The 19,982-nt window shown below is 45.8% G+C and overlaps 1 protein-coding gene and 1 pseudogene across 6 annotated transcripts in view; one reads left to right on the plus strand and one right to left on the minus strand.

Annotated features, from left to right (window-relative positions):
• The window catches only part of LOC147895246 (rho GTPase-activating protein 7-like), a 76,011-nt gene that overhangs the window by 34,368 nt on the left and 21,661 nt on the right, over window positions 1-19,982 (minus strand). For 4 of the 6 annotated variants that reach the window (XM_087383262.1, XM_087383261.1, XM_087383266.1 and 1 more), the window contains exons 7-12: window positions 18,726-18,845; window positions 18,501-18,578; window positions 18,017-18,072; window positions 17,792-17,861; window positions 17,537-17,624; window positions 14,837-15,140 (exon numbers count right to left, since the gene is read on the minus strand). In XM_087383262.1, the coding sequence (XP_087239388.1) occupies window positions 14,837-15,140; window positions 17,537-17,624; window positions 17,792-17,861; window positions 18,017-18,072; window positions 18,501-18,578; window positions 18,726-18,845 (716 nt within the window). The remainder of the gene's footprint in view (window positions 1-14,836; window positions 15,141-17,536; window positions 17,625-17,791; window positions 17,862-18,016; window positions 18,073-18,500; window positions 18,579-18,725; window positions 18,846-19,982) is intronic. The other 2 variants (XM_087383265.1, XM_087383263.1) reach the window with 1 other exon arrangement.
• LOC147895247 (uncharacterized) lies at window positions 7,344-10,532 on the plus strand (annotated as a pseudogene).

Genomic DNA, 19,982 nt, shown 5'->3' on the forward strand with positions numbered 1-19,982 from the left:
AAGAACTTTGTCTGGACTCAATATAAATGACTACTTACAAGTTGAACGAACCCTGTGTACAGATGCTAAAGAGATAATATTCAATTTCTCAAGCAGTAAATTTCTGACAGTTATAAACTGTCACTTTTTCCTCGCTATTGTTTGCCTTGAAGTTGTGCTCACATGACCTTACCATTTACAATGGTTTGGACCAATGGCCTCCTCGGGTGGATTCACCTGCTTTCCACACGGCAGTGGCTCCAACGTTGATAAGGAAAAAAAAGGAAAGACAACCAGGAATTATGTAATTCACCACGTCAGATAGCTGAGACTTCATAGGGATCAGCTGCAATGTGAGCTTATGAACTAGGTTCCAGAGCAGATATCCAGAGCACACAAATAACAAGTCAATCTCCCACACAATCTGACTAGAACACACACACAGGAACACACAGACTCTTTGAAAGAGGGGAAAGAAGGCTTTGACTTGTTGTAGCTCTGTGTCAACCAAGAGTTGTTCATACACACAGTCGTTCTTTGTACGACAAATCAACCACACATGATGTATCTACAACACCTCCTTCCAGCAGCTTGTATAAGTGAAACAGCTCGTACTTATGCTTCTTGTACGGAATCCTCATGCACAAAGAACCCCCAAGAATGCTAATCCATCGAGTCATCCCCTCCAACTATAGATTCATGAAACCTCAACGATCAAAGTCCCTATCATGACTTCCGTTCAGTCACTATTGCACCTGCACACAAGCTGTACGTCATACTCAGAATTGTAAGCAGCCACATCACGAGTGCTTCCAGCAGCGACAACTCCCAATCTGTCTTCTGTTCCAGCTAAGCTCCCCCACGCAGCCTGCACACTTGTGCGTGATTAAAGGTAACAAACCCACAGCCCCAAAAAATAAGCGACTCGTACTTCATGTCGATCAGCCCATTAGCTCTCCGCTCAGCTAATCGTCAGCCTGTCTCTTCTCTTCCATACTACAGCTCTCCCACGCTAACAGCCCATCAGCCCTGTGCTATTTTTTTTTCAGATCATCACACCCCGTTGACAGCCCGTACACAGCCCAATCACTCTCTCAGATCATCACAGCCCTCTACACCCTCTTGTAGAACAATTTGGAGCCCGTGAACCATCCGTTCATCAACCAGCAGATCCTCGCCTCTCTCTTCCTTCTCCGCTCTCTCCCCCCCATGCAATCTCTCTCGCTCATCAACGTTTTCCAGCACTCTCCAGTAGCCGCCATCCCACGTATCAGCGCACTCGTCAGCCAAAGCATCCCCAATCCTTGATCACGTAGCCACCTTGCATGCATACATTCCCTTCCAGATTTTCCAGCCACGTCATCACGTAGAATTTACCACTCTTCCATAAAAAAATGCAAATACCCCCAAGGCACATTAAATGCACATTTTGGACCTTTAGTCACACAATTCCCACACACATTAGCATGCACATTAAGGCTTGCATGCACCCCCGTACACACACATGAAAAGCCCCTTGACATGGACACCAGAACATATCAAATTCCTGTAACATGCAAGTGCACATTGACTCAGGAAAATATTAAAAAACCCTTCATGACTTGACTTTACATGACCCCAAAAACATTTCACTTGACCACACACTGGACACCCTTGCTCTGGAAGTCTCGTACAACCACATTGCATTTCATCATTTCCCATGAAGTCCCTGCAAAACATACTTTATTGTCTCAAAAAACTATACATTAGTCCATCATGCTTGTGAAAGAAAAATTCACAAATGCCAAAAGCCCACACCTACCCTAGATGTGTTCAACTATGTGCCTACCCACAGCTATATACACTGCTCAAAAACTTGATACAGGTTTTGTCCTATCAACGTAGTTGACAAGTTACAACCTCATGGGATCCCCTACCTTTGCCCCACATACCACATGACATACCCATCCACACACACCACATATCACAACATCCACTTCGATCATAGCCTATCCCCTGAGTACTCAGCACATCGTTCTATCCTACTCACACATTTCGAGGACATTCCACTCTTGGAAGATCAAGCCGCTTCGATCATCCACTCCCTCCATGAGGTCACCTTGCACACTTTCGCACGCACCACCCACTCCACTCACCCGCCACCTTTTGGCTCAATCCCCTAGAATAGTTGGTACGACGATGAGTGTAAGGCATCATGCCGTCAACTTAGATTTGAGACGAAGCATCACATTCCAAGCAAGACCTAGGTAATATGCGAGTACTGTCATCTGGTCCCCCAGAAGAAGCACGCTTTCATTCGCCAAAACAAGGAGTTACTAAGTATCTTCTTTAGCAACAACTCCAAGAAAATATGACAAAAGTTTCTCGAGCAACAAGCACCCTCTCCTCTCATCGACACCAAACTTTGGCACTCTTATGCACGCACTCTATACAACAGTTCTCACCTAACCTCTCATCGCTACCCCACCCCACCTCATGCACATTGTTCACCACCGGTGACACGAACACGCAGCTCTAAAGCTACATAATGGTCGAGCCAATATCGTGAGGAACTACATACTGAATTAATTGCATATGGATTAAGTACTATGGCTCCGATCTTGACAAATCTTTTTAACGAAGCGGTCTAGACCAAACTTTCCCACACTTAGACCCTTAACACCATACCATCACTCCCCTTCACAAGACAGAGGACCCCATATGCTCAGAAAACTATAGGACCATAATGATTGGGCATGTCATGTCCAGGATTCATCAGATGCTTATAATCCTTTGGGCAGTCATGAAACTTTATGAGAGGGTCTCACCCAAGGTTCAAACAGCTACATGCACAGAGGAGATCAGGAGCACTATCAAGGTTAAAAAGGGTTGTCCATTATCTCCAACTCTGGTTGCCCACTACATCGACGAGCTTGACACCTTCATCAAGACAGTAAGAGAGGCAAGCTCACCTATTGCCAGCTCTTGATTCAGATTTTCTTCTATGTAGACAATGTGGTCGTACTCTCCTCTTCAGTTGAGGGAGTGCAGCAACACCAAGATGCACTCCTTACCTTCTACAAAACACATGATCTGAAGGTCAAACTTCACAAAACCATATGATCTTCAATGCATACGGGGGAGTCATACACAAAGACTAGTACACCCTTCACGGATTACCAGTGGAGGTCATTGCACCCTACATAAATCTGGAGTTTTTTTATCTAACCCAATTTTTAAGATGAGAACAACAATGCAAGCTCAACTGAGCAGGGGATACACCGTGCTTGCAGGCTTGAGCGACAATAAGCTGGGCGGACAAAGAATCAAATAGAACAGATTGGGCATGTATGGCAAACCGTGTAGTGTCTCCAAATTCTCTTATTGACACAAATGATCAACAGGCTAAGTTCGGGTTTCCCCCACTCCCACTTGACATCGCAGCATTCCAGATGATCACATGTATCCACCGAGTTAGAGATTTCGTTTCCTCAACCTTAGGCCGACACAACTGAGGGTGATGAGAGGTGTTGGTAGGCCAGTACATGCAAATGGTTTGTGAGCCTCAAACTCCACATGGACAAATTGCCTCTCTTTCATATTAGCCTTAAGGCCTCCTCTATTCCGCTCTCCTCTATTCCGCTCACCTATCACGCGGCTAACCAAATAATATGAGAGCATCTCATACAACTACACACATACAAGACCTGCTTAGCTCCTAGCCAGCTTCCGAGCTTCTGCAGGGATCACTACCTACGCGTATCAAAGGAGGGCTTCATCGACTCGCAAGCCACACAAGATCCACCTCCCCCATGCTTTGAGGATTTTGATCGTGCAGTTTAGTATTTGCTCACACCGATTACATACTAATACTGGACACGCTAAGGCATACCTAGAGAGGGCCACATCTGCACCCTATGCGATCTGTAGAAGATTGAGTCAAAGGAGCCACTCGCTCTCAGATGCCTAGTGTACTAAGAGATCCAAGGCCGTCACCATTCTCTTTTCAAAGATGAATTTGGACCTTTCTCCAACCTCTTGGTTGTGATCTTCATTCTCGAGGCTATACGACACAAAGACCAACTACTCAAGACAAGTAGAAGAGATCAATAAGCTAGCCAGACTCCACCTAGCATGAACACGGAGCCCCAACAGCATAGTTGAGGACCAGAGTGAGAGACAAGACTGACTTGATGCACAGATGATGTTTGGCGAACTTCCCTCCATGTTCTCCAAACTAGTGACACAGACAGCAAGGATGACAATGGCACTTCATCCATGGATAGCCATTGCTTGGAGACCACATCAGATTACACACACTGACCGATGGCCATAGCACTAATTACCATCGGAGCCTGTCTCTGCCGAGACCCTCTTATCTATCCTCAACCGCTCAGTGGGTCTAGTTACTCAAACAACATACAGAGGACCGCCATAGTGATACCCCACTCCAGATTTTTCATCCTCCCCATGGGTTCATATATTTAGTATTCGTGTTTGTGTTTGTATTTGCGTTGGGTGCAGATGGTCATCACAAGAAAAATGATTATGCATTATTTGATAGACATTAGAATATTATTACACTATATACCCCAATTTGGTGGTGCTACATATGATTATATTTGTAATGGACACCGACCAAGATTGTTGTGGCAATGGATCATCTAAGTAGACCGTCTGTCAAACTGGAGCCAATGCTTCCCACGGCACCAAATTTGGACATGTTACACTTATTTTACCACTGACACCTAGGTGGGGGTAGACACATTAGAGTGCACTATTATAAAAGGTCCAACTGTCAAAGACCTTAAGTAGGGAGCATTAGCCATCTAATTGGGCTAAATGTATCCCAAATGAGTAAATGGCACCCTTCTAGGGATGTGATCTACCAATGGCAGAGTGGAGGAGATTTGAGCCTCTATGGGTGACTATGGGGTCTAGGATGATTAGCCCTCAAGTCCACATGAGACAGTACAAGCAGAGTTTGCCATGACACCGCTACAGGTTTATGCCATTCATAAAGTCTAGGACTTACCTCGATGGAGACTACCGAGACTGGCCTTGGAGTCATCCAGACGACTAGCAAAGAGCGGAGCAAACACATGGTATGCACATATATCCACATGGTTTGCCAAGCACGGGATTCACACGGATAGGCTTGCCCCCTTTCAATACAACATGGATGAATCGTATCATACGCTTAAATCTCCTCTAGCTCCACACATCTCGGACTTGGGGGGGAGATCAAGAGCTCCTCACAAGACCCAGTTCTATCATGACCACTTCCTGAGAGTATCAGAGCAGGGATTCATCATCAGCAAACCCCAGTACCTCGAGGATGGAGGATTCTCGCATGCATTGAGGATCACCCTTAGACAAATGCGGGTTTCATCCCATCAGTTGAGAATTGAGATAGGGAGAGCAACACGTATACCCAGAGAGCAGCGGATCTACATGCTATGCACATTGGGAGTGATTGAGACAGAGAAGCACTTTCTATGTGCCTACCCAGCCTACTATGAGATCAGGGGACGATACCACTGCCTCTACCAGGATGGGAGCGGCTTTGGTAACTATCACGGCTGATCCACTTCCATGACCAGGTCTGCATTGGGCTCTATCTACTTGAGATGCACTAACACAAGGAGACTCTACTACGACAACTAATAAGGAAGTGTCAACCACGAAACATCATGGGTCAGAGAGCATCAAGAGGCGACCAGACGACAGGTACAGAGGCTGACCAGGCACACTGCAACGTGTCACAGATTTGTATGCATTTGAGTCATCTCCCGGACACAATTTGGTGGAGAAGGAGGTTGATATGGTCCATCATGCATAGCAGGGACTAGCTACTATGACATCCCCACTGATGTCAACAGCACCCAACAGTGGGTGTAGACCATAGTATAAAAATATGCTCTCATACATACAAATCCACACACCCACACATACTTGAGCATCCATTTATACAAAGTCTTCGTACTGAGTTTCTGTCGGCACTCCGGAGGTGAAGGACAAACTCAGCCATGATGAAGGCTAGCACTAAAGGAGAAGGCTAATCAAAAAGTAGTCCAAATCTCTTCATTCAAGCTACAACGAAGAACGACTAGAGCACACTCTATTAAGGTCCATCCTATCACATCTTTCCTCGGAGGAGACTACCCGAGACGAGGGGTCAATCTGAAGATAGACTAGCGGGTCTCGAGATCGAGGAGACCACACCCCCCTCCGCCACCACAGCGTGAGACAGCCCGACAAACGCAGATCCGAGACATTTTCACTGCTCACAGACGAGCCACCATAGTGCCGGGTTTTGGTTTCTGAGTCCCAGCTCTCAGCCTATTTCAGATCATATATGTTTTATACTTGATTTTTGCTAAGCTATTGAGCTCTTTATACCAACATAGTACTCAACAAGGGTCTTGACACGCCCTTTGCTCCAACATATTGAGGCTTGTATGAGTTTTTCCCTTTTTGGAGTACTTGGCAATTTGTCCCATAGGCCCGCGAGGCCTTCCATGGATGTTAATACATCTCTATCTATCTATCTATCTATCTATCTATCTATCTATCTATCTTATATATATATATATATATATGGCCCACAAGCCCTATCCCCTCTCACGGACACCAAAACCTCGCAGTCCTATGCACGCACACTTATGCACGCACACTATATGATGTTTGTAACCAGTCAACGTCTAATCTCTCACCTGTACTGCACCCCACTTCATGCACACTTTTCACAGCTGATGGTGTAAAACAGGCAAGCCTTGAAGCTCCACATTTGGTCGAATGGCCTACGCATTCATTACATATGGGATACATGCCCTGACCCCGATCTCCCTCCGCCTTCCTAGAACATCCCTCTCTATCTCTCACCCCACCATCTCCCTCTTCCTCTCCATCTCCATCTCCCTCTTCCTCTCCCTCTCCCTCTCCATCAAGCTCCCCCTCCATCTCCATCAAACTCCCTCTTCATCCCCCTCCTCCATCACTTCTCAATCTCTATCAAGCTCCCTCTTCTTCAAGCTCTCTCTCTATATCAAGCTCTCTCTCCATCTCCCTCAGGCCTCTCCATCAAGCTCCCCCTCCATCTCCATCTCCCGCTCCCTCTCCATCAAGCTCCTCTCCATCTCCCTTGGGCCTCTACATCAAGCTCCCTCTCCATCTCCCTCTCTCTCCCTCTCCATCAAGCTCTTCTCCATCTCCCTTGGGCCTCCCTCTTCCTCCCTCTCCATCAAGCTCCTCTCCATCTCCATCTCTCTCCTTCTTCATCTCCATCTCTCTCCCTTTCTCCTAGCATCAAGATTCAAGCCTCTCCGTCCTTCTCCCTCCTCATCTCTCTCTCTCTCTCTCTCTCTCTCTCTCTCTCTCTCGCAATGCCGTCAGCTATTCATGAAGCCTTTTCCTTGCATTGTGCTTACTTTGAGAGAGTGAAAGAGAAGTCCAATGTTTGCACGTATTGCCCCAAGATCCAAACTAGTAGTGTGACCCGCCTTCTTATCCATTTGTGTAAGTTGGGTGGGTAATCCGAACCATGCACGGGGATTCCCAATGTCATTTGTCAAGATTGTTGTCAAAAGTACTTACCCTTGAAGCGAAGGAAGAAAACCTCTATGGCACGAGAGGAGATGGTGTGCCCGGACATTTCCTCATCCAAAGCGGACGATGGGGCCTCTCAATCCGTCTCCATTGCCTTCGTTGGGGCTGCTATGTCCTCAGGCACAGCATCAAAGAGAACAAAGACAAGTGATGCACCAAGGAGGAGGCAAGCCACTCTTGCCCAAGCCACGGGTGGCCTCTCCGGTCCATTGTCATTCATGAAGGAGTGGCAAAGACAAGCTGAAATAGAGATTGCTCCCACTTTCATTGAGTGCAATCACTCTCTCCATGTGCTTCAATGTGAACGGTGACGAAGAATGGTAAAAGCCATAGCCTCAGTTGGTCCATGTGAAGGGTGGGATGGAGTTAGCTACAACAACATGCATACCAAGAAGCTAGATGAAGAGAGGGAGAGAATCACAAGTCTCTCGAGCCTGTGCGTGCCGGGTAGGCCAAGTATGGATGCTCCATTCTCTCCAACGGATGGTGTGATAGAAAGAAAAGAGGCATCATTAACATTCTTGTCTCTTGCCCTCTTGGCACATACTTCAAATGGGCCCTCTGACCTCGCCGTGCCCACATCCGATGTTGGATGGGACTCAAACTTTTCAAGAGCATGGAACCCATAGGGTTTAGGACCTACACATGGACTATTAGAAATTTACCCAACAGAGGGTATGCACAGCGGAAGACTTATAGTAATGCCCAGGAGCTCACACAGTGTGCGGTGTGGGGTGTGGAATCACAAACTTCTTTACTTATGTGCATTCAATAGATGTGTAGACTCATCAATAGACAATGAACCAGCCAGATAGAGAAACCACCAAAATATATATTTCCGTCCAAAACTATGGACACAATACAAAAGAGATAGATCCAGAGTCCCACCAATGGTATGGTCCTCTGATCTTACCACAAGGTCCTCCTCCTATCAGCTGGCTATCTCTAGACTCGAGCCCACGTGCTCCACCTGGAGCTTCTGTAAACTTTCCGTCCTTTGACCTCAGCTCCTTGCTGCCCTAGAAGACAGCCAAGGTCTCAGCCTGACACTTGAGCTAAGTCTGCAGCAACACTGGTACTCCTTCAGCTTCTGGATGTAGGCCCCAAGGGTTGTGCTCTGCTGCTCCTTTCTACTCTGCTGGATGCTAAAATGAGGCTTGAGGCCTCTCCTTTTATAGGGCTCAAGGCCCCCTTGAACCAACCGACCAGCCAGCCCTAAATGGGCCGACTGGCTGGTCTGTAGCAGCCCTAACCAACCGACCAGTTGGTTGGCCGATTGGCTGCCTATCCAGCCCTATTTAGGGCCCTTTGCTGGCCCTTTGTTCCATGCAGGGTCCAGCCCCTTTGCTGCTGCTGTCCTGCCACCTGCCAGCCCTGCTTGCAGGCCATAGACCTGCCCATATACTTTGCCAAGGACCCCGTCATGCAAGCGCCTCTGCCAGGCCCTTCTCCATCGCTGTACAGTTCCGTACATTGCTGATGTCATCACGCCTTTCATAGGGTCCTGCTGCAGTCCACTAAGTGCCTTATGCCAGGCCTGATCCAAGACACTGTGTCCCCGCCATCTTCCTGCACATGAGCTGCTCCTGATGCAACCTTTCATCCTTGGGATACCCCACCAACCATGAGTGCTCCAGATCTGTCCCAGATCCACACATCCAGGTAATCTCTCTTTGGGCACATCCTGCCCTAGGTCTCCCCCCCCCACGCTCTCCTCATTTGGGGGCTTACAGATGGGGAGGTGACCTTTCCAACATGGACATGCAAATCCTCTTGACCCATTCCATAATTTGCTCCTTCACAGATGGAACGAGGTGCATATAGTGAAAATGGGCCCTCTGACCTCACCGTGCCCACATACGGTGTCGGATGGGACAAAAACTTTGCAAGAGCATGGAAACCATTGGGTTTAGGACCTGTGCAAATTTTGAGCCCGAACGAACACATGGACATGCAAATCTTAATGACCCATTCCATATTTTGCTCGTTCACAGATGCAACGAGGTGCATAGGGTCAAAATTGGCCCTTGACCTCGCCGTGCCCACATACGGGTGGGCTGTGGATGCAGGAGAGAAGGAAAGAAAAACCACGGCCTCCTTTATCTATCGTCACATTCAGGATGCTAGACTTGAGGTAAGTTGAGAGTCATGTAGCAGCTAGCTTCTTTATATTCTTTGATCTCCATAAGCAAATCTACTTCTTCTTCTTGAATCTTACAAGCTTAAGATCAATGTTTGATGTACATTAGGATTGCTCATCAGGTGCGTGTGAGAGAAATTGGTCCGCCTACTCTGTCATTCACACAAAGATACGCAACAAGTTTAGCACAAAACAATTGGATCGGCTTATTTATTGTCGCTCTAACTTACGTATGTTGCGCAATATGCATGAGATGCCTATGGCTAGACAGGTAGACTTTTCAACTTCCTATATTGTAAACTCATATTTGCTCTCCATACGTGTAAGTTGTACGCAATGGTACTTGTCACTTGACACTTTTAAGTTGTAGGTCCAAGTTCTAACTACAGTCCACACATTAGATTTTCAGTTAAATGTGGATGAGAGCAAGCTGTCGGCAAATAAGCTTAGAAGTGTTACTAGAGAACGCGATCCAAAGCAGGACCAAATTTTCAAGGACCTCTACTTGGAGCTGGAGGAGATAGATCGACGAATGTCACGCACTTGCATTGGGCAAAGGGTCACCGTTCGAGTTGGTGGCAGAGTATCCACATCTCGTATCAAGACATCCGTGCCATCGACTTCCCGAACCTATGTGAGACGCGGCTCCGGGACCATATCAACCACATCCGTTGCAGAGGACACCCCTGTGGCTAGAGTGCCGGAGTATGATGAGGAGGGCAATGTTCTTAGTGAGGGTGACTATGGTGAGGGGTCTCGTGAATCCTCATCATCCTCTAGTGAGAATGATCATAGTCTTGGATTTGACAGTGATGGGAGTACCTAGAGGCCAAGACCTAGGCCCTAGGCTCTTGCATGTAGTAGTAAAGCTTTTTGTAAAACTTTTTGCATCTATATTAGACCTTGGTCCCCCTTTTTGTACTCACTACTTTATGTCACGAGTCACGACTTGCTACTATTTGTAATGATATATCTTCAGTCCTTTCGACATTAATCATGAATCATGATATATCTTCGGTCCTTTTTAAGTTTTGCAAATTGCACCTATGCAACATGTAGAATGTTTGTGTTTCAACTTTCAAGAATCAAATCATGGAGATCTTCTAAGCATTGAATGTCCATTCAAGAAAAGCTTGTACTTACTCTAAAACTCTAAAATATCTCTCTCTTTTTTGTATCGAATGTGTCATCGAACGTACGCTCAATATTTTTTAGTTCTTTTAGTACCACACTAATATCGAACGGTACGTATCAAACATGATCGGACGTGTCAACCATGGCACAAGCTTTCCACACACTTGGATCCTTAACACCATCATTCCCATACACAAGGAGATCCCATGCACCAAGAAAACTATAGGATCATTATGATTGGACATATCGTGTCCAAGATCTATGCATCAGTACTTGACACAAAGACAAGCCTAGTTGCAAAACTTCGAAGACTCAAAAGTCGTGGGGGACACAAGCTTCCGGGTAGATCAGAGAACCATGGATCGTATACTTACACTGAGGGGGGTCATCGAGGAGGCCAGGGCACACAGAGACAGAGGGTCTATTGCTACTTTAAGGATTCCTGCAAGGCTTCTGACAAACTACCGAGTGCCCGACTCATCAAACGTCTAGAGGAGTTGGGGTATCATCAAGAGATCACCTAGGCAGTCAAGACAATTTATGAGGGAGTCTCAAGTAGGGTTCAAACAGGTGCAGGGTGGACAAAGAGATCATGAGCACCATTGGGGTCAAACAAGGTTGTCTGCTATCACAAACTTTGTTCAACCTGTACATAGCTGAGCTTGAGACCTTTATTCGGACCCTAGGAGGGGCTGGTTGCTCTCTAGCCGGATCTTTGTTGCAATTTCTCCTATATGCAAATGATGTGGTCTTACTATCTTCCTCAACTGAGGGTCTTCAGCAATACTTAGATGCACTTCATATCTTCTATGAGACAAATGACCTGAAGGTCAACCTTGGTGAAACCATGGTCATGATCTTCAATACATCTCGGGCAACCATGCATAGAGAGCAATTAGCCCTGGATGGGTTGCCAATGGAGGTGGTTGCATCCTACACATACCTCGGGGTCCTATTCTCTGGCCTACTCTTTACGACACTATTAGCATTACAGGCTCGATTGAGCATGGGGTACGCCGCACTAGCTAGACTCGAACGGCATTGCTTTCATTCTCACTTTCAGGACCCTCAGACAATAAGCCTTCAATCCCACATTAGATAGTTTTAGCTAAGCTCGAGGCATCCCCCCTACAACTCGATGCAGCATTTCAAGTCATCACATATCTCTACCACATTACACAATATGGATCTTGCACAAGGCGACGTAGGCTTCCTTGGTTGGCTTTATCCTCCTCCATAACACTGGCAGCAAAGGGTGACCAGAGGGCTGATATGCACATACGTGTAAATAGTTTGAGAGCCTCGAGTTCCACATAGATAGGCTACCTCCCTTCCAATAAAACATTGAGGCCTCCTCTACCCCACTCACATTATCACGAGGTGAACCAAGCCCTCCGAGAGGATCTCCTACAGTTACACACAATTAGGACTTGGTTGGCACCTCGTGAGTTCCCCGTGAAGCTCACCTTCTACAGAGACCACTGCCTACGGATTACAATAGAGGGCTTCATCAACCCACCACGGTACACACGGATCTACCACCCCCACTCTCTGAGGATATTGACCGAGCAGTTCCGGATCTCATCACACTGTCTCCCTGTTGAGAGTGGTCCGACGAAGGGCATACCCAGAGGACCACAACTGCACCTTGTGTGAGTCCCAGGAGATTGAGTCAGGACTCAGAGGAGCATTTTGCTTTCAAACGCCATGTGTCCTACGAGATTAGAGGTCGCTATCACTACCTTTTTAGAGATGGTTTTGATCCCTACCTAGTTTCATGTCCTACATAAACCATAGATGCTTGGCGGCCTTCATCCGTGAGGCTGTCTAGCACAGGAAGCGGTTAATCAGGGCAGGTCACGTATGGGTGGTCAGGACACACAGCCAAACTCCACTCAAATCACGGTCACTAAGTTTTTCCACCCAGACAGCACTGACCAGCACGACCCACGGAGGCGGCGGCTTCGACCTGAGCCAAAGTTAGGGACACGCCAGACTCGTCAATGCACTAAGGCTCAGATTACATTAGGGAACCTTTCCTCCATCCTCATCAAACAGGAGGCATGACCCACAAGAGTGACAGTGGCACTTGTTCGCCGCAGGGCTATGGCCAGGAGACCATAGTGGACCACATGCGTCGATAGTCGCCAACGCTCTATCACAGGTTTTATGCTACCACAGTAGCCTCCCACATCGACGCCCCCTTAAGGGGTTGATGCCCCAGCCGGCCTCCACTTCATGAGCTCAGAGAGTTCTGAATCTCGTAGTGGTGTCCCGTAAACACACCTTCATGCTGATCCAGTGGACAGCCTAACATAAGGCAGCCTTTGCTCTTTTGAACTTGGATCTCCTTGCTGCTTTCGTCTGCAGACAATGGTGAGCCACAAGTCTCCTGTAATACTGTCCTCCTTGCTGCTGTGTAGGGAGCCCAATATGAGGAGTTTCTGCAAGTGTTCTGGACCCCTGCTGCCATGATGGCAGCCCAATGTGAGGCACCAAAGAGTGCATAGAATGGATTGTGAAATGCCACCCTAGGGGGCCTTTATATAGGACTCGACTGGAGTGTTAGAAATGGACCAACACAGGGTACGCACAGCGGAAGACTGATAGAATAGCACACGAGCTCACACAGTGTGTGTGGGGTGTGGAATCACAAACTTCTTTACTTAATGTGCATCACATAGATGTGCAGATCAGGAAATAGACAGTAGACATAGCCAGATATAGAATCCACCAAAACAATATATTTCCGTCCAAAACTATGGACACAACAAAAGAGATAGATTCACAGTCCCACCAATGATGTCGTCCTCTGATCTTACCAAAGGTCCTTCTCTATCTGCTAGTCTCTTCTAGAACCCTGAGTCCGCGTGCTCCACCTCGAGCGTAGCAGACTCTCTGTCCAGAATGTTCTTCTCCCACTTTACTGCCTGGGTACAGCCTAGATGGGCAGCCTGTTGTGAGCTAGGTCTGCAGCTTCAAGGTCTCTTCCTCCTCCTGTACATAGGCCCAAAGATAGCCTTGCTGCTGCTCCTGCTGCTGGTGGACTGACTGCTCCAGAGATGTGAATGAGGGCCTGGAGGCCCTCTTTTTATAGGCCCCCAAGAAGGGGCTGTCATAAAACCGACCAGCCAGCTTCATCCTGGCCGACCAGACTCGCCGACCAGTCTGCTTGCTGGCTGAATTGGTTGGCTGGTCCAACCAGCCCTGTATAAGGGCCTTTGCCAGGCCCTTTTGGGCTGCTGGCTTTGTCCCTGTCTGCGCCTATTGCAGGCCCATGTGCTGCTGCTCCAGGTCTCCCATGCAGGCATCTATTGACCCTGCTCATGCTGTCACCTGTGCGCCTCTGCCAGCCCCATGTGCTGCTCTTTGCAGGCGCCTTTTGCTGCACCACATGCAGCCTCTGTTCCGCCACCTGTGCACCTCAATTAGGGGCCTGTTCGAGCCCGTACACACACGCTTTGATGCACCTCTGCCAGGCTGCGGAGGTGACCTACATTACTCTTAACATATAGCCACAAAGAAATGTTATTTTAGACAACGCCCACAGAATCTCTAGGATAGCAACGCAGGCTGAAGTGTTTTCCACGAGGAGGTAGGAGAATAGATTTTGGAAGCCACACGGGTCCACATCTACGCAGCACACTGCTGATAGATGGTGGCACACTGTGTCCACATTTTGTATATGGTTTTGGTCCATCTTTGGACAAACATATATTACTGTTTCTACACTTTCTCTTCAGCACAGTTCATTTACTGTCTGCACATCTTTCTCCCTCTACAGTTGAATTTCACACTCTGTGATTCCTGGGCACAATACATTGAAGGATGAAATTGTGCTGGTGATGAAAGGCATAGCACATGAAAGGTAGATACACAGTAGCCACCGATTGATAAACATACACATAATCAACCCTCTTGCACAAAATATTGCACCGTCGACAATTAAACTGATATTACTAGATTAGCAAAAAAGTTCTAGGATGGTGGGTTTACCTCAAAAACTTTATCATTATCCTCCAAAAGAGTTGTTATTATGGCTTGAGCACTATTGGCCGCCGCAGCTGCAGCAAGAAGCTGAGCTGCATTATCTCCGCTGACATCAGACTCATCCTCAAGTCCACATTCACCTGCCAAGAGAGGTCTCAAAAGCAAGGGAGCCATGCAAGCGGCAACTGCTGATGCTGTCATACGGTTCTCAGCACTATGATTCACAACAGCTCCCATCATTTTCAACACCCTGCTTCCATAGATCATGAGAACTTTCTCAGGACTATCATTTACATGACTTTTGAAGCACCTGAAAACATTCCCAAACTAGAACTAAATCCAAGAGAAAGTTCACAAATATGCCTCATGAAGGAAGAAAATAAGAGGTGGGGAAAGGATTGCAGGCAGTTGGCAACATATCTTTCATTTCACTAAAATTTATTCCACCCTCATACCTTTTAAACCTGGAGATAAAGATTTCTGATCAATGAATGGAGCTATGTCAGCATAAAATTGAAAAATGAAGAGTTTAAACATGATGCCAAGAAGCATGTTTCCACGTTCACAGTACACCTAGAAAAGGGACACTATTTTCTACAGTTCACAAGTAGCTTAGTATATGGCACTCCTAGAGCAAGGCTTTAAATGGAAGGCTGTACAAGGTTATCCCACTTGGTAAGATGCAAAACCTCAAATGATTCCGGCCTTATTTAAGTCCTCAAAACAGTCAAGCTTCAAAACTTTTGGACATTCATACTTGATCTTTTGAGTTGTTCACATATTGTAACCTTCAAGTTTCAAAACACACCTAAGTATAGTACATTTGTGTTTTGGGTATGTTGACTATCGTTTCACATTAGAATTCCTCATATAGGAGATTCATTACCCTGGGCCTTCATACAGGGCCTTGAGGATTGGCAATTCACCATGCTCAACAGATTGGAGACACACATCCTAACACATATTCAAGGCTGGTTCTATACAAACGCTTTACATGCCATTCTTCATTTTTTCAAGATTTATCTATGAACATGGGGCTAAGGGTGCAAACACACTTAGTAGTTCCTACAATTTCTGGCAGGCCTAGAGTCAGCCTCAACCCGATGAAATCTTTGTAGCAAGCAGCTAGACTTACACATATCCTGCTCAAATTCCATATTTCAAGCAACTATGTAGTGACAATGTCATCCTCAAGCACTGATTACGCCACCACAAAAAAATTGCTACACAAGAAAGAGACAATTTGTTTTAGTGAAATACCCAAATGGAAAACGGGAAGGATCTCTATAATTTTGTTTCATCATTGGTCTATGACCAAGATAAATAATGACAATATACTAATAGTCGTGATGGTTGATCATACTCTTACACTAATTAAAAGCCAATGAAAGTAATTACTCCACAAATTGATGTCAAGTTCTAACATGATCAACCTTAATTCTGGTAGTGCTTTTAGATTTCATATGATCCTCCTCTTGACTTCAAATCACTGCATAAAAGGTCCAATACTTAGTGCTCAACCTCAAATTTCTGCAAGAGGGTGGGTGAGGTTTTGCAATGAGTTACCTCCACAGTCAGCCATATAGAGTTAGAACGATAGTCAAAAGGGGTTCATTAAAACCTTTTTCCTATGTGCATAATGACTTCTGCAAGAGGGTGGGTGAGGTTTTGCAATGAGTTACCTCCACGGTCAGCCATATAGGGTTAGAAGGATAGTCAAAAGGGGTTCATTAAAACCTTTTTCCTATGCCTACTAGAGGTTCCCGGTTGGGGCAAAGCTGAGTGAATATGAATAGAAAGAAAGAGTTCAAATTTTCAACTGGTTATGCACTAAAGCTCTTTTAAGTGTCTGACAAGCAAAATGACAACTTTTGAAGACGACTCAAATTTGACACCCAATCAAAACAAATTCAAGGAAAATTCAAGGATGGTTTTAGGCCAAAGAGACATACATTGTCATAGAACTTATGTGCAGTAAAGGAGGGCATGAAAAACACCACGGGCCAAGCAGAAGGGAAGATCATCAAGTAAGGAGAGCAGCCATGCTGAAGTAATTAAAATTGCATACTTTTGCAGTAAGATAGGAACGTAGGATCTGATGCCTTCAAAGGGATGAAGGCTAGAAAGGAGTAGATCTAGCATACAAGGTCCAAGCCATCACACAACGGAAGTGGAGTGCTCAACTTCAAGCTAAGGGGGGTGTTAGAGAAGATAGTGCAACTTTCTAGGAAAGCGGATTGCAAGCTCAAAGAGGTTGGGCTCATGTGCATAATGACACATGCAAGTGGGTGGATAGAGTTTTGCATGAATTTTTTGCAAGAGGGTGGTGAGGTAGACAGGATGTCAAAGGTTGACAACATAACTTGCCACGCCCTCAATCAAACCATCGACCTTAATTGGAATCCTTGGAATAGATTTATCATGGAATTCAAGAAGAGAGCATACATGAAATAAAAACGGACCCTAGCCCAACAATAAGTGTGAATGAGATCCACCCTCTTCCAGGTATAGGAATACCATCTATGATAGAAAAAGAGCAGCAAAGTTTTCAGATCACTTGACACAGCAAGACTTCACACTATACTTTTCATTCACCAACCCTACCTTTGCAAAACAATGTCAAGTGTTTAATCCAAGGTCATTTTCCTTGTGAGTATGTTGAAACAAAATAAGAACATAACAATGCACAATAAGCAAGAAAACTACCTCTGCAACAACCTTCGATTGGGTTCAGGAAATGTTTCAGCTACAGCTCCACACATAGCCATGATTCTAGCATCCTTCCCCTCAATTCCTGCAATAGGTGGAAAGGTAATCATAGAAAAGAGGCACTCCTCTAAAGGTATTGACGGATACAAAAAGAACGATTGCAATTTAAAATACAACTTAGGGAGCCAGATTTAAAAACAGAATCTGAAATCAAGGCAATCAAATATCAAAGATGCTTAAATCAATGCTTACTGTGAGCTTCCAGGAGAGCAGTGCAGCAAGGAGTTGGCACAGGTGATGAAGGCAACTCTCTAAGCACATGCTGTACACACATGCTGGGAAAATAAGGCATACAAACCGGCTACTGCTACTTCACTTGACAACAATCTGTGAAATTCGCTGAGGGCACCAAATAGGCACACATTTTTGCAAATTTGACTCTATCCAAGTTGCTTGTTTTCTTGCATTAGAAATTACCTTGATACAGTCGCTAATCACGTGTGCATCCTCTTCTGCTCCAAATTGATTTCTTCCTGTATGTGACATAGTATTTGTATAGATGTGAGCATCTTTGCCCAAACCAACCATTCCAGGTTCCTCTAAGAAACATTACAGTAAAAAGGTCACTCCAAACCTTCAATTTACCAGATGTAGCATGTAAACAGCCCCAAAACACATGCTCAGGTAGAGCTAAATGCTTACAGGCGTACATAAAGACTAAATGACCACTTCGATTTTACTTGAACAGGCATTCAGTGTTTCAATTTTCAATAGTCTATGGTCATCTCTACACTTTTTCAACAAAACCTGCAATCTAACACAAACTATCTCATTCCTGGCTTCAGTCGAGCTTTTTCAACATGCAGAACCTATAGTACAAAATTTCCAACTTCAAACAGAAAGATTTGCAGCAGGAGCAGGCTGGATCCAGAAAAAATGAGATCTTCAACGCCACGCATACCTTGCTCATAATCGCGGATTCGCTGATCCACATCATCAACATCAGCAGATTGCCTTAGAACACCCTCCACTTTTACTCCTGGTATTTGGAAAATCAAAAGGGCTTGTTAGACCTCCATAAGGCAAGATGCACACAAGTTTGTCAGAAAAAGGGATGCTTGAAGCCTGCTTGTGCAGAGAATTTTAGAAAGCATGCAATCTACAAAAAACTGAAACTTGTGGCTACCATATTGCTCTATAAAGCAAAGAGCCTTCTCCAGGAAAGAGGGACTCCCATCAATATCCTCCAAAGCAAGAAGTATCGGTCTTCCCACAACCAATGATTTGACAGGCCTCTTCTCTCTACCTGCATTATATTACCAGGTATAAGATTGAAGCAGACCAAAAGCTTCCTCACAAATCTTATAAAATTATCGAAACCAAGACTAGCTTCAGCTATGATCCACCAGGCGCTGGAGTTGAATTTCATGTGCTAGAGCAATCACAGAAAACTGTAATGCAAAAGACCCAATGATGAAGTCTACTCTATGAATTCACATAATATCAGACGCTAAATTCTGAAGCAAGAAAGACAAAGACAAAGAAAAGGGAAAGAGTATGAATAGTACTTAGGACCAGTTCAACACCAGGGTGACCCAGGGGGAATCGGGCGGAGAGCACCGCCCTCCTGGCTCTCCCGTCTCTGACTCTGTCCCCTCTCCCACTCACAAAGTGTATCCCCTCCCCCCCCAAGTCTCATTCCCTCGTACCAAACTATGACTGGTTTTTCTCTAGCTCCCCCTTTGTTCTCCACCTCCATGGTATACACATGGCCACCACAGCATCTTATGCCTCCCTAGATCTGTTTCCGCAGCTCTTACAAAGATGCACAACCTGTGGGAATGAGAGGTCGAGCAGCAGAGACAAATAGATACCTCATGCGTGATTTCCTAATGATCCAGGCAAAGGCTTTTCATCTCAGAAGAGCACCTCAGACGTTGAGCAGATGCGGCCCCAGGAAGCAACCCCATTTTAGAGGAGTGGATCGCCACGATGCCTTAGGCTCTTGAGGAGGCCTCGAATTGGGTAAATGTTATGAAACGCAACCTGCAGAGGCAACCGTTTCAGCCAACGTACTTGGGCAACAGCAAAGAGGCTCAACATCAGGGTCCATCGGATTCTAGGATGCAACACAAAACTCATTGCATGTAATGGAGAATGCAATAGATCCCAATTCCCACCTTTGGATGCATAGGCCCTTCGTCTCTTTTGGTTTTGTTGCATCAATACACTGCATGGCACGAAATTTTTTACCATTTTGTCCATGAACTCATACACCATGTCCATTGTATCTATACTCATGAGCTCAAGTGGCAAAAACATGTCCACACACCAGCTCTGCCATCTTGGATGCTACAATTTTCGTGACTTTCACCACGGGGTACCAGGGCATGGCATTGAAGAGATGTGGCACGTCAAATGGGATCTTACCAGAAATCAGTCC

This window comes from Dipteris shenzhenensis, chromosome 13 (genome assembly GCF_047967505.1).
Source record: "Dipteris shenzhenensis isolate YYH24624 ecotype China chromosome 13, Dip_SZ_1.0, whole genome shotgun sequence".
NCBI classification, from domain to species: Eukaryota; Viridiplantae; Streptophyta; class Polypodiopsida; order Gleicheniales; family Dipteridaceae; genus Dipteris; species Dipteris shenzhenensis.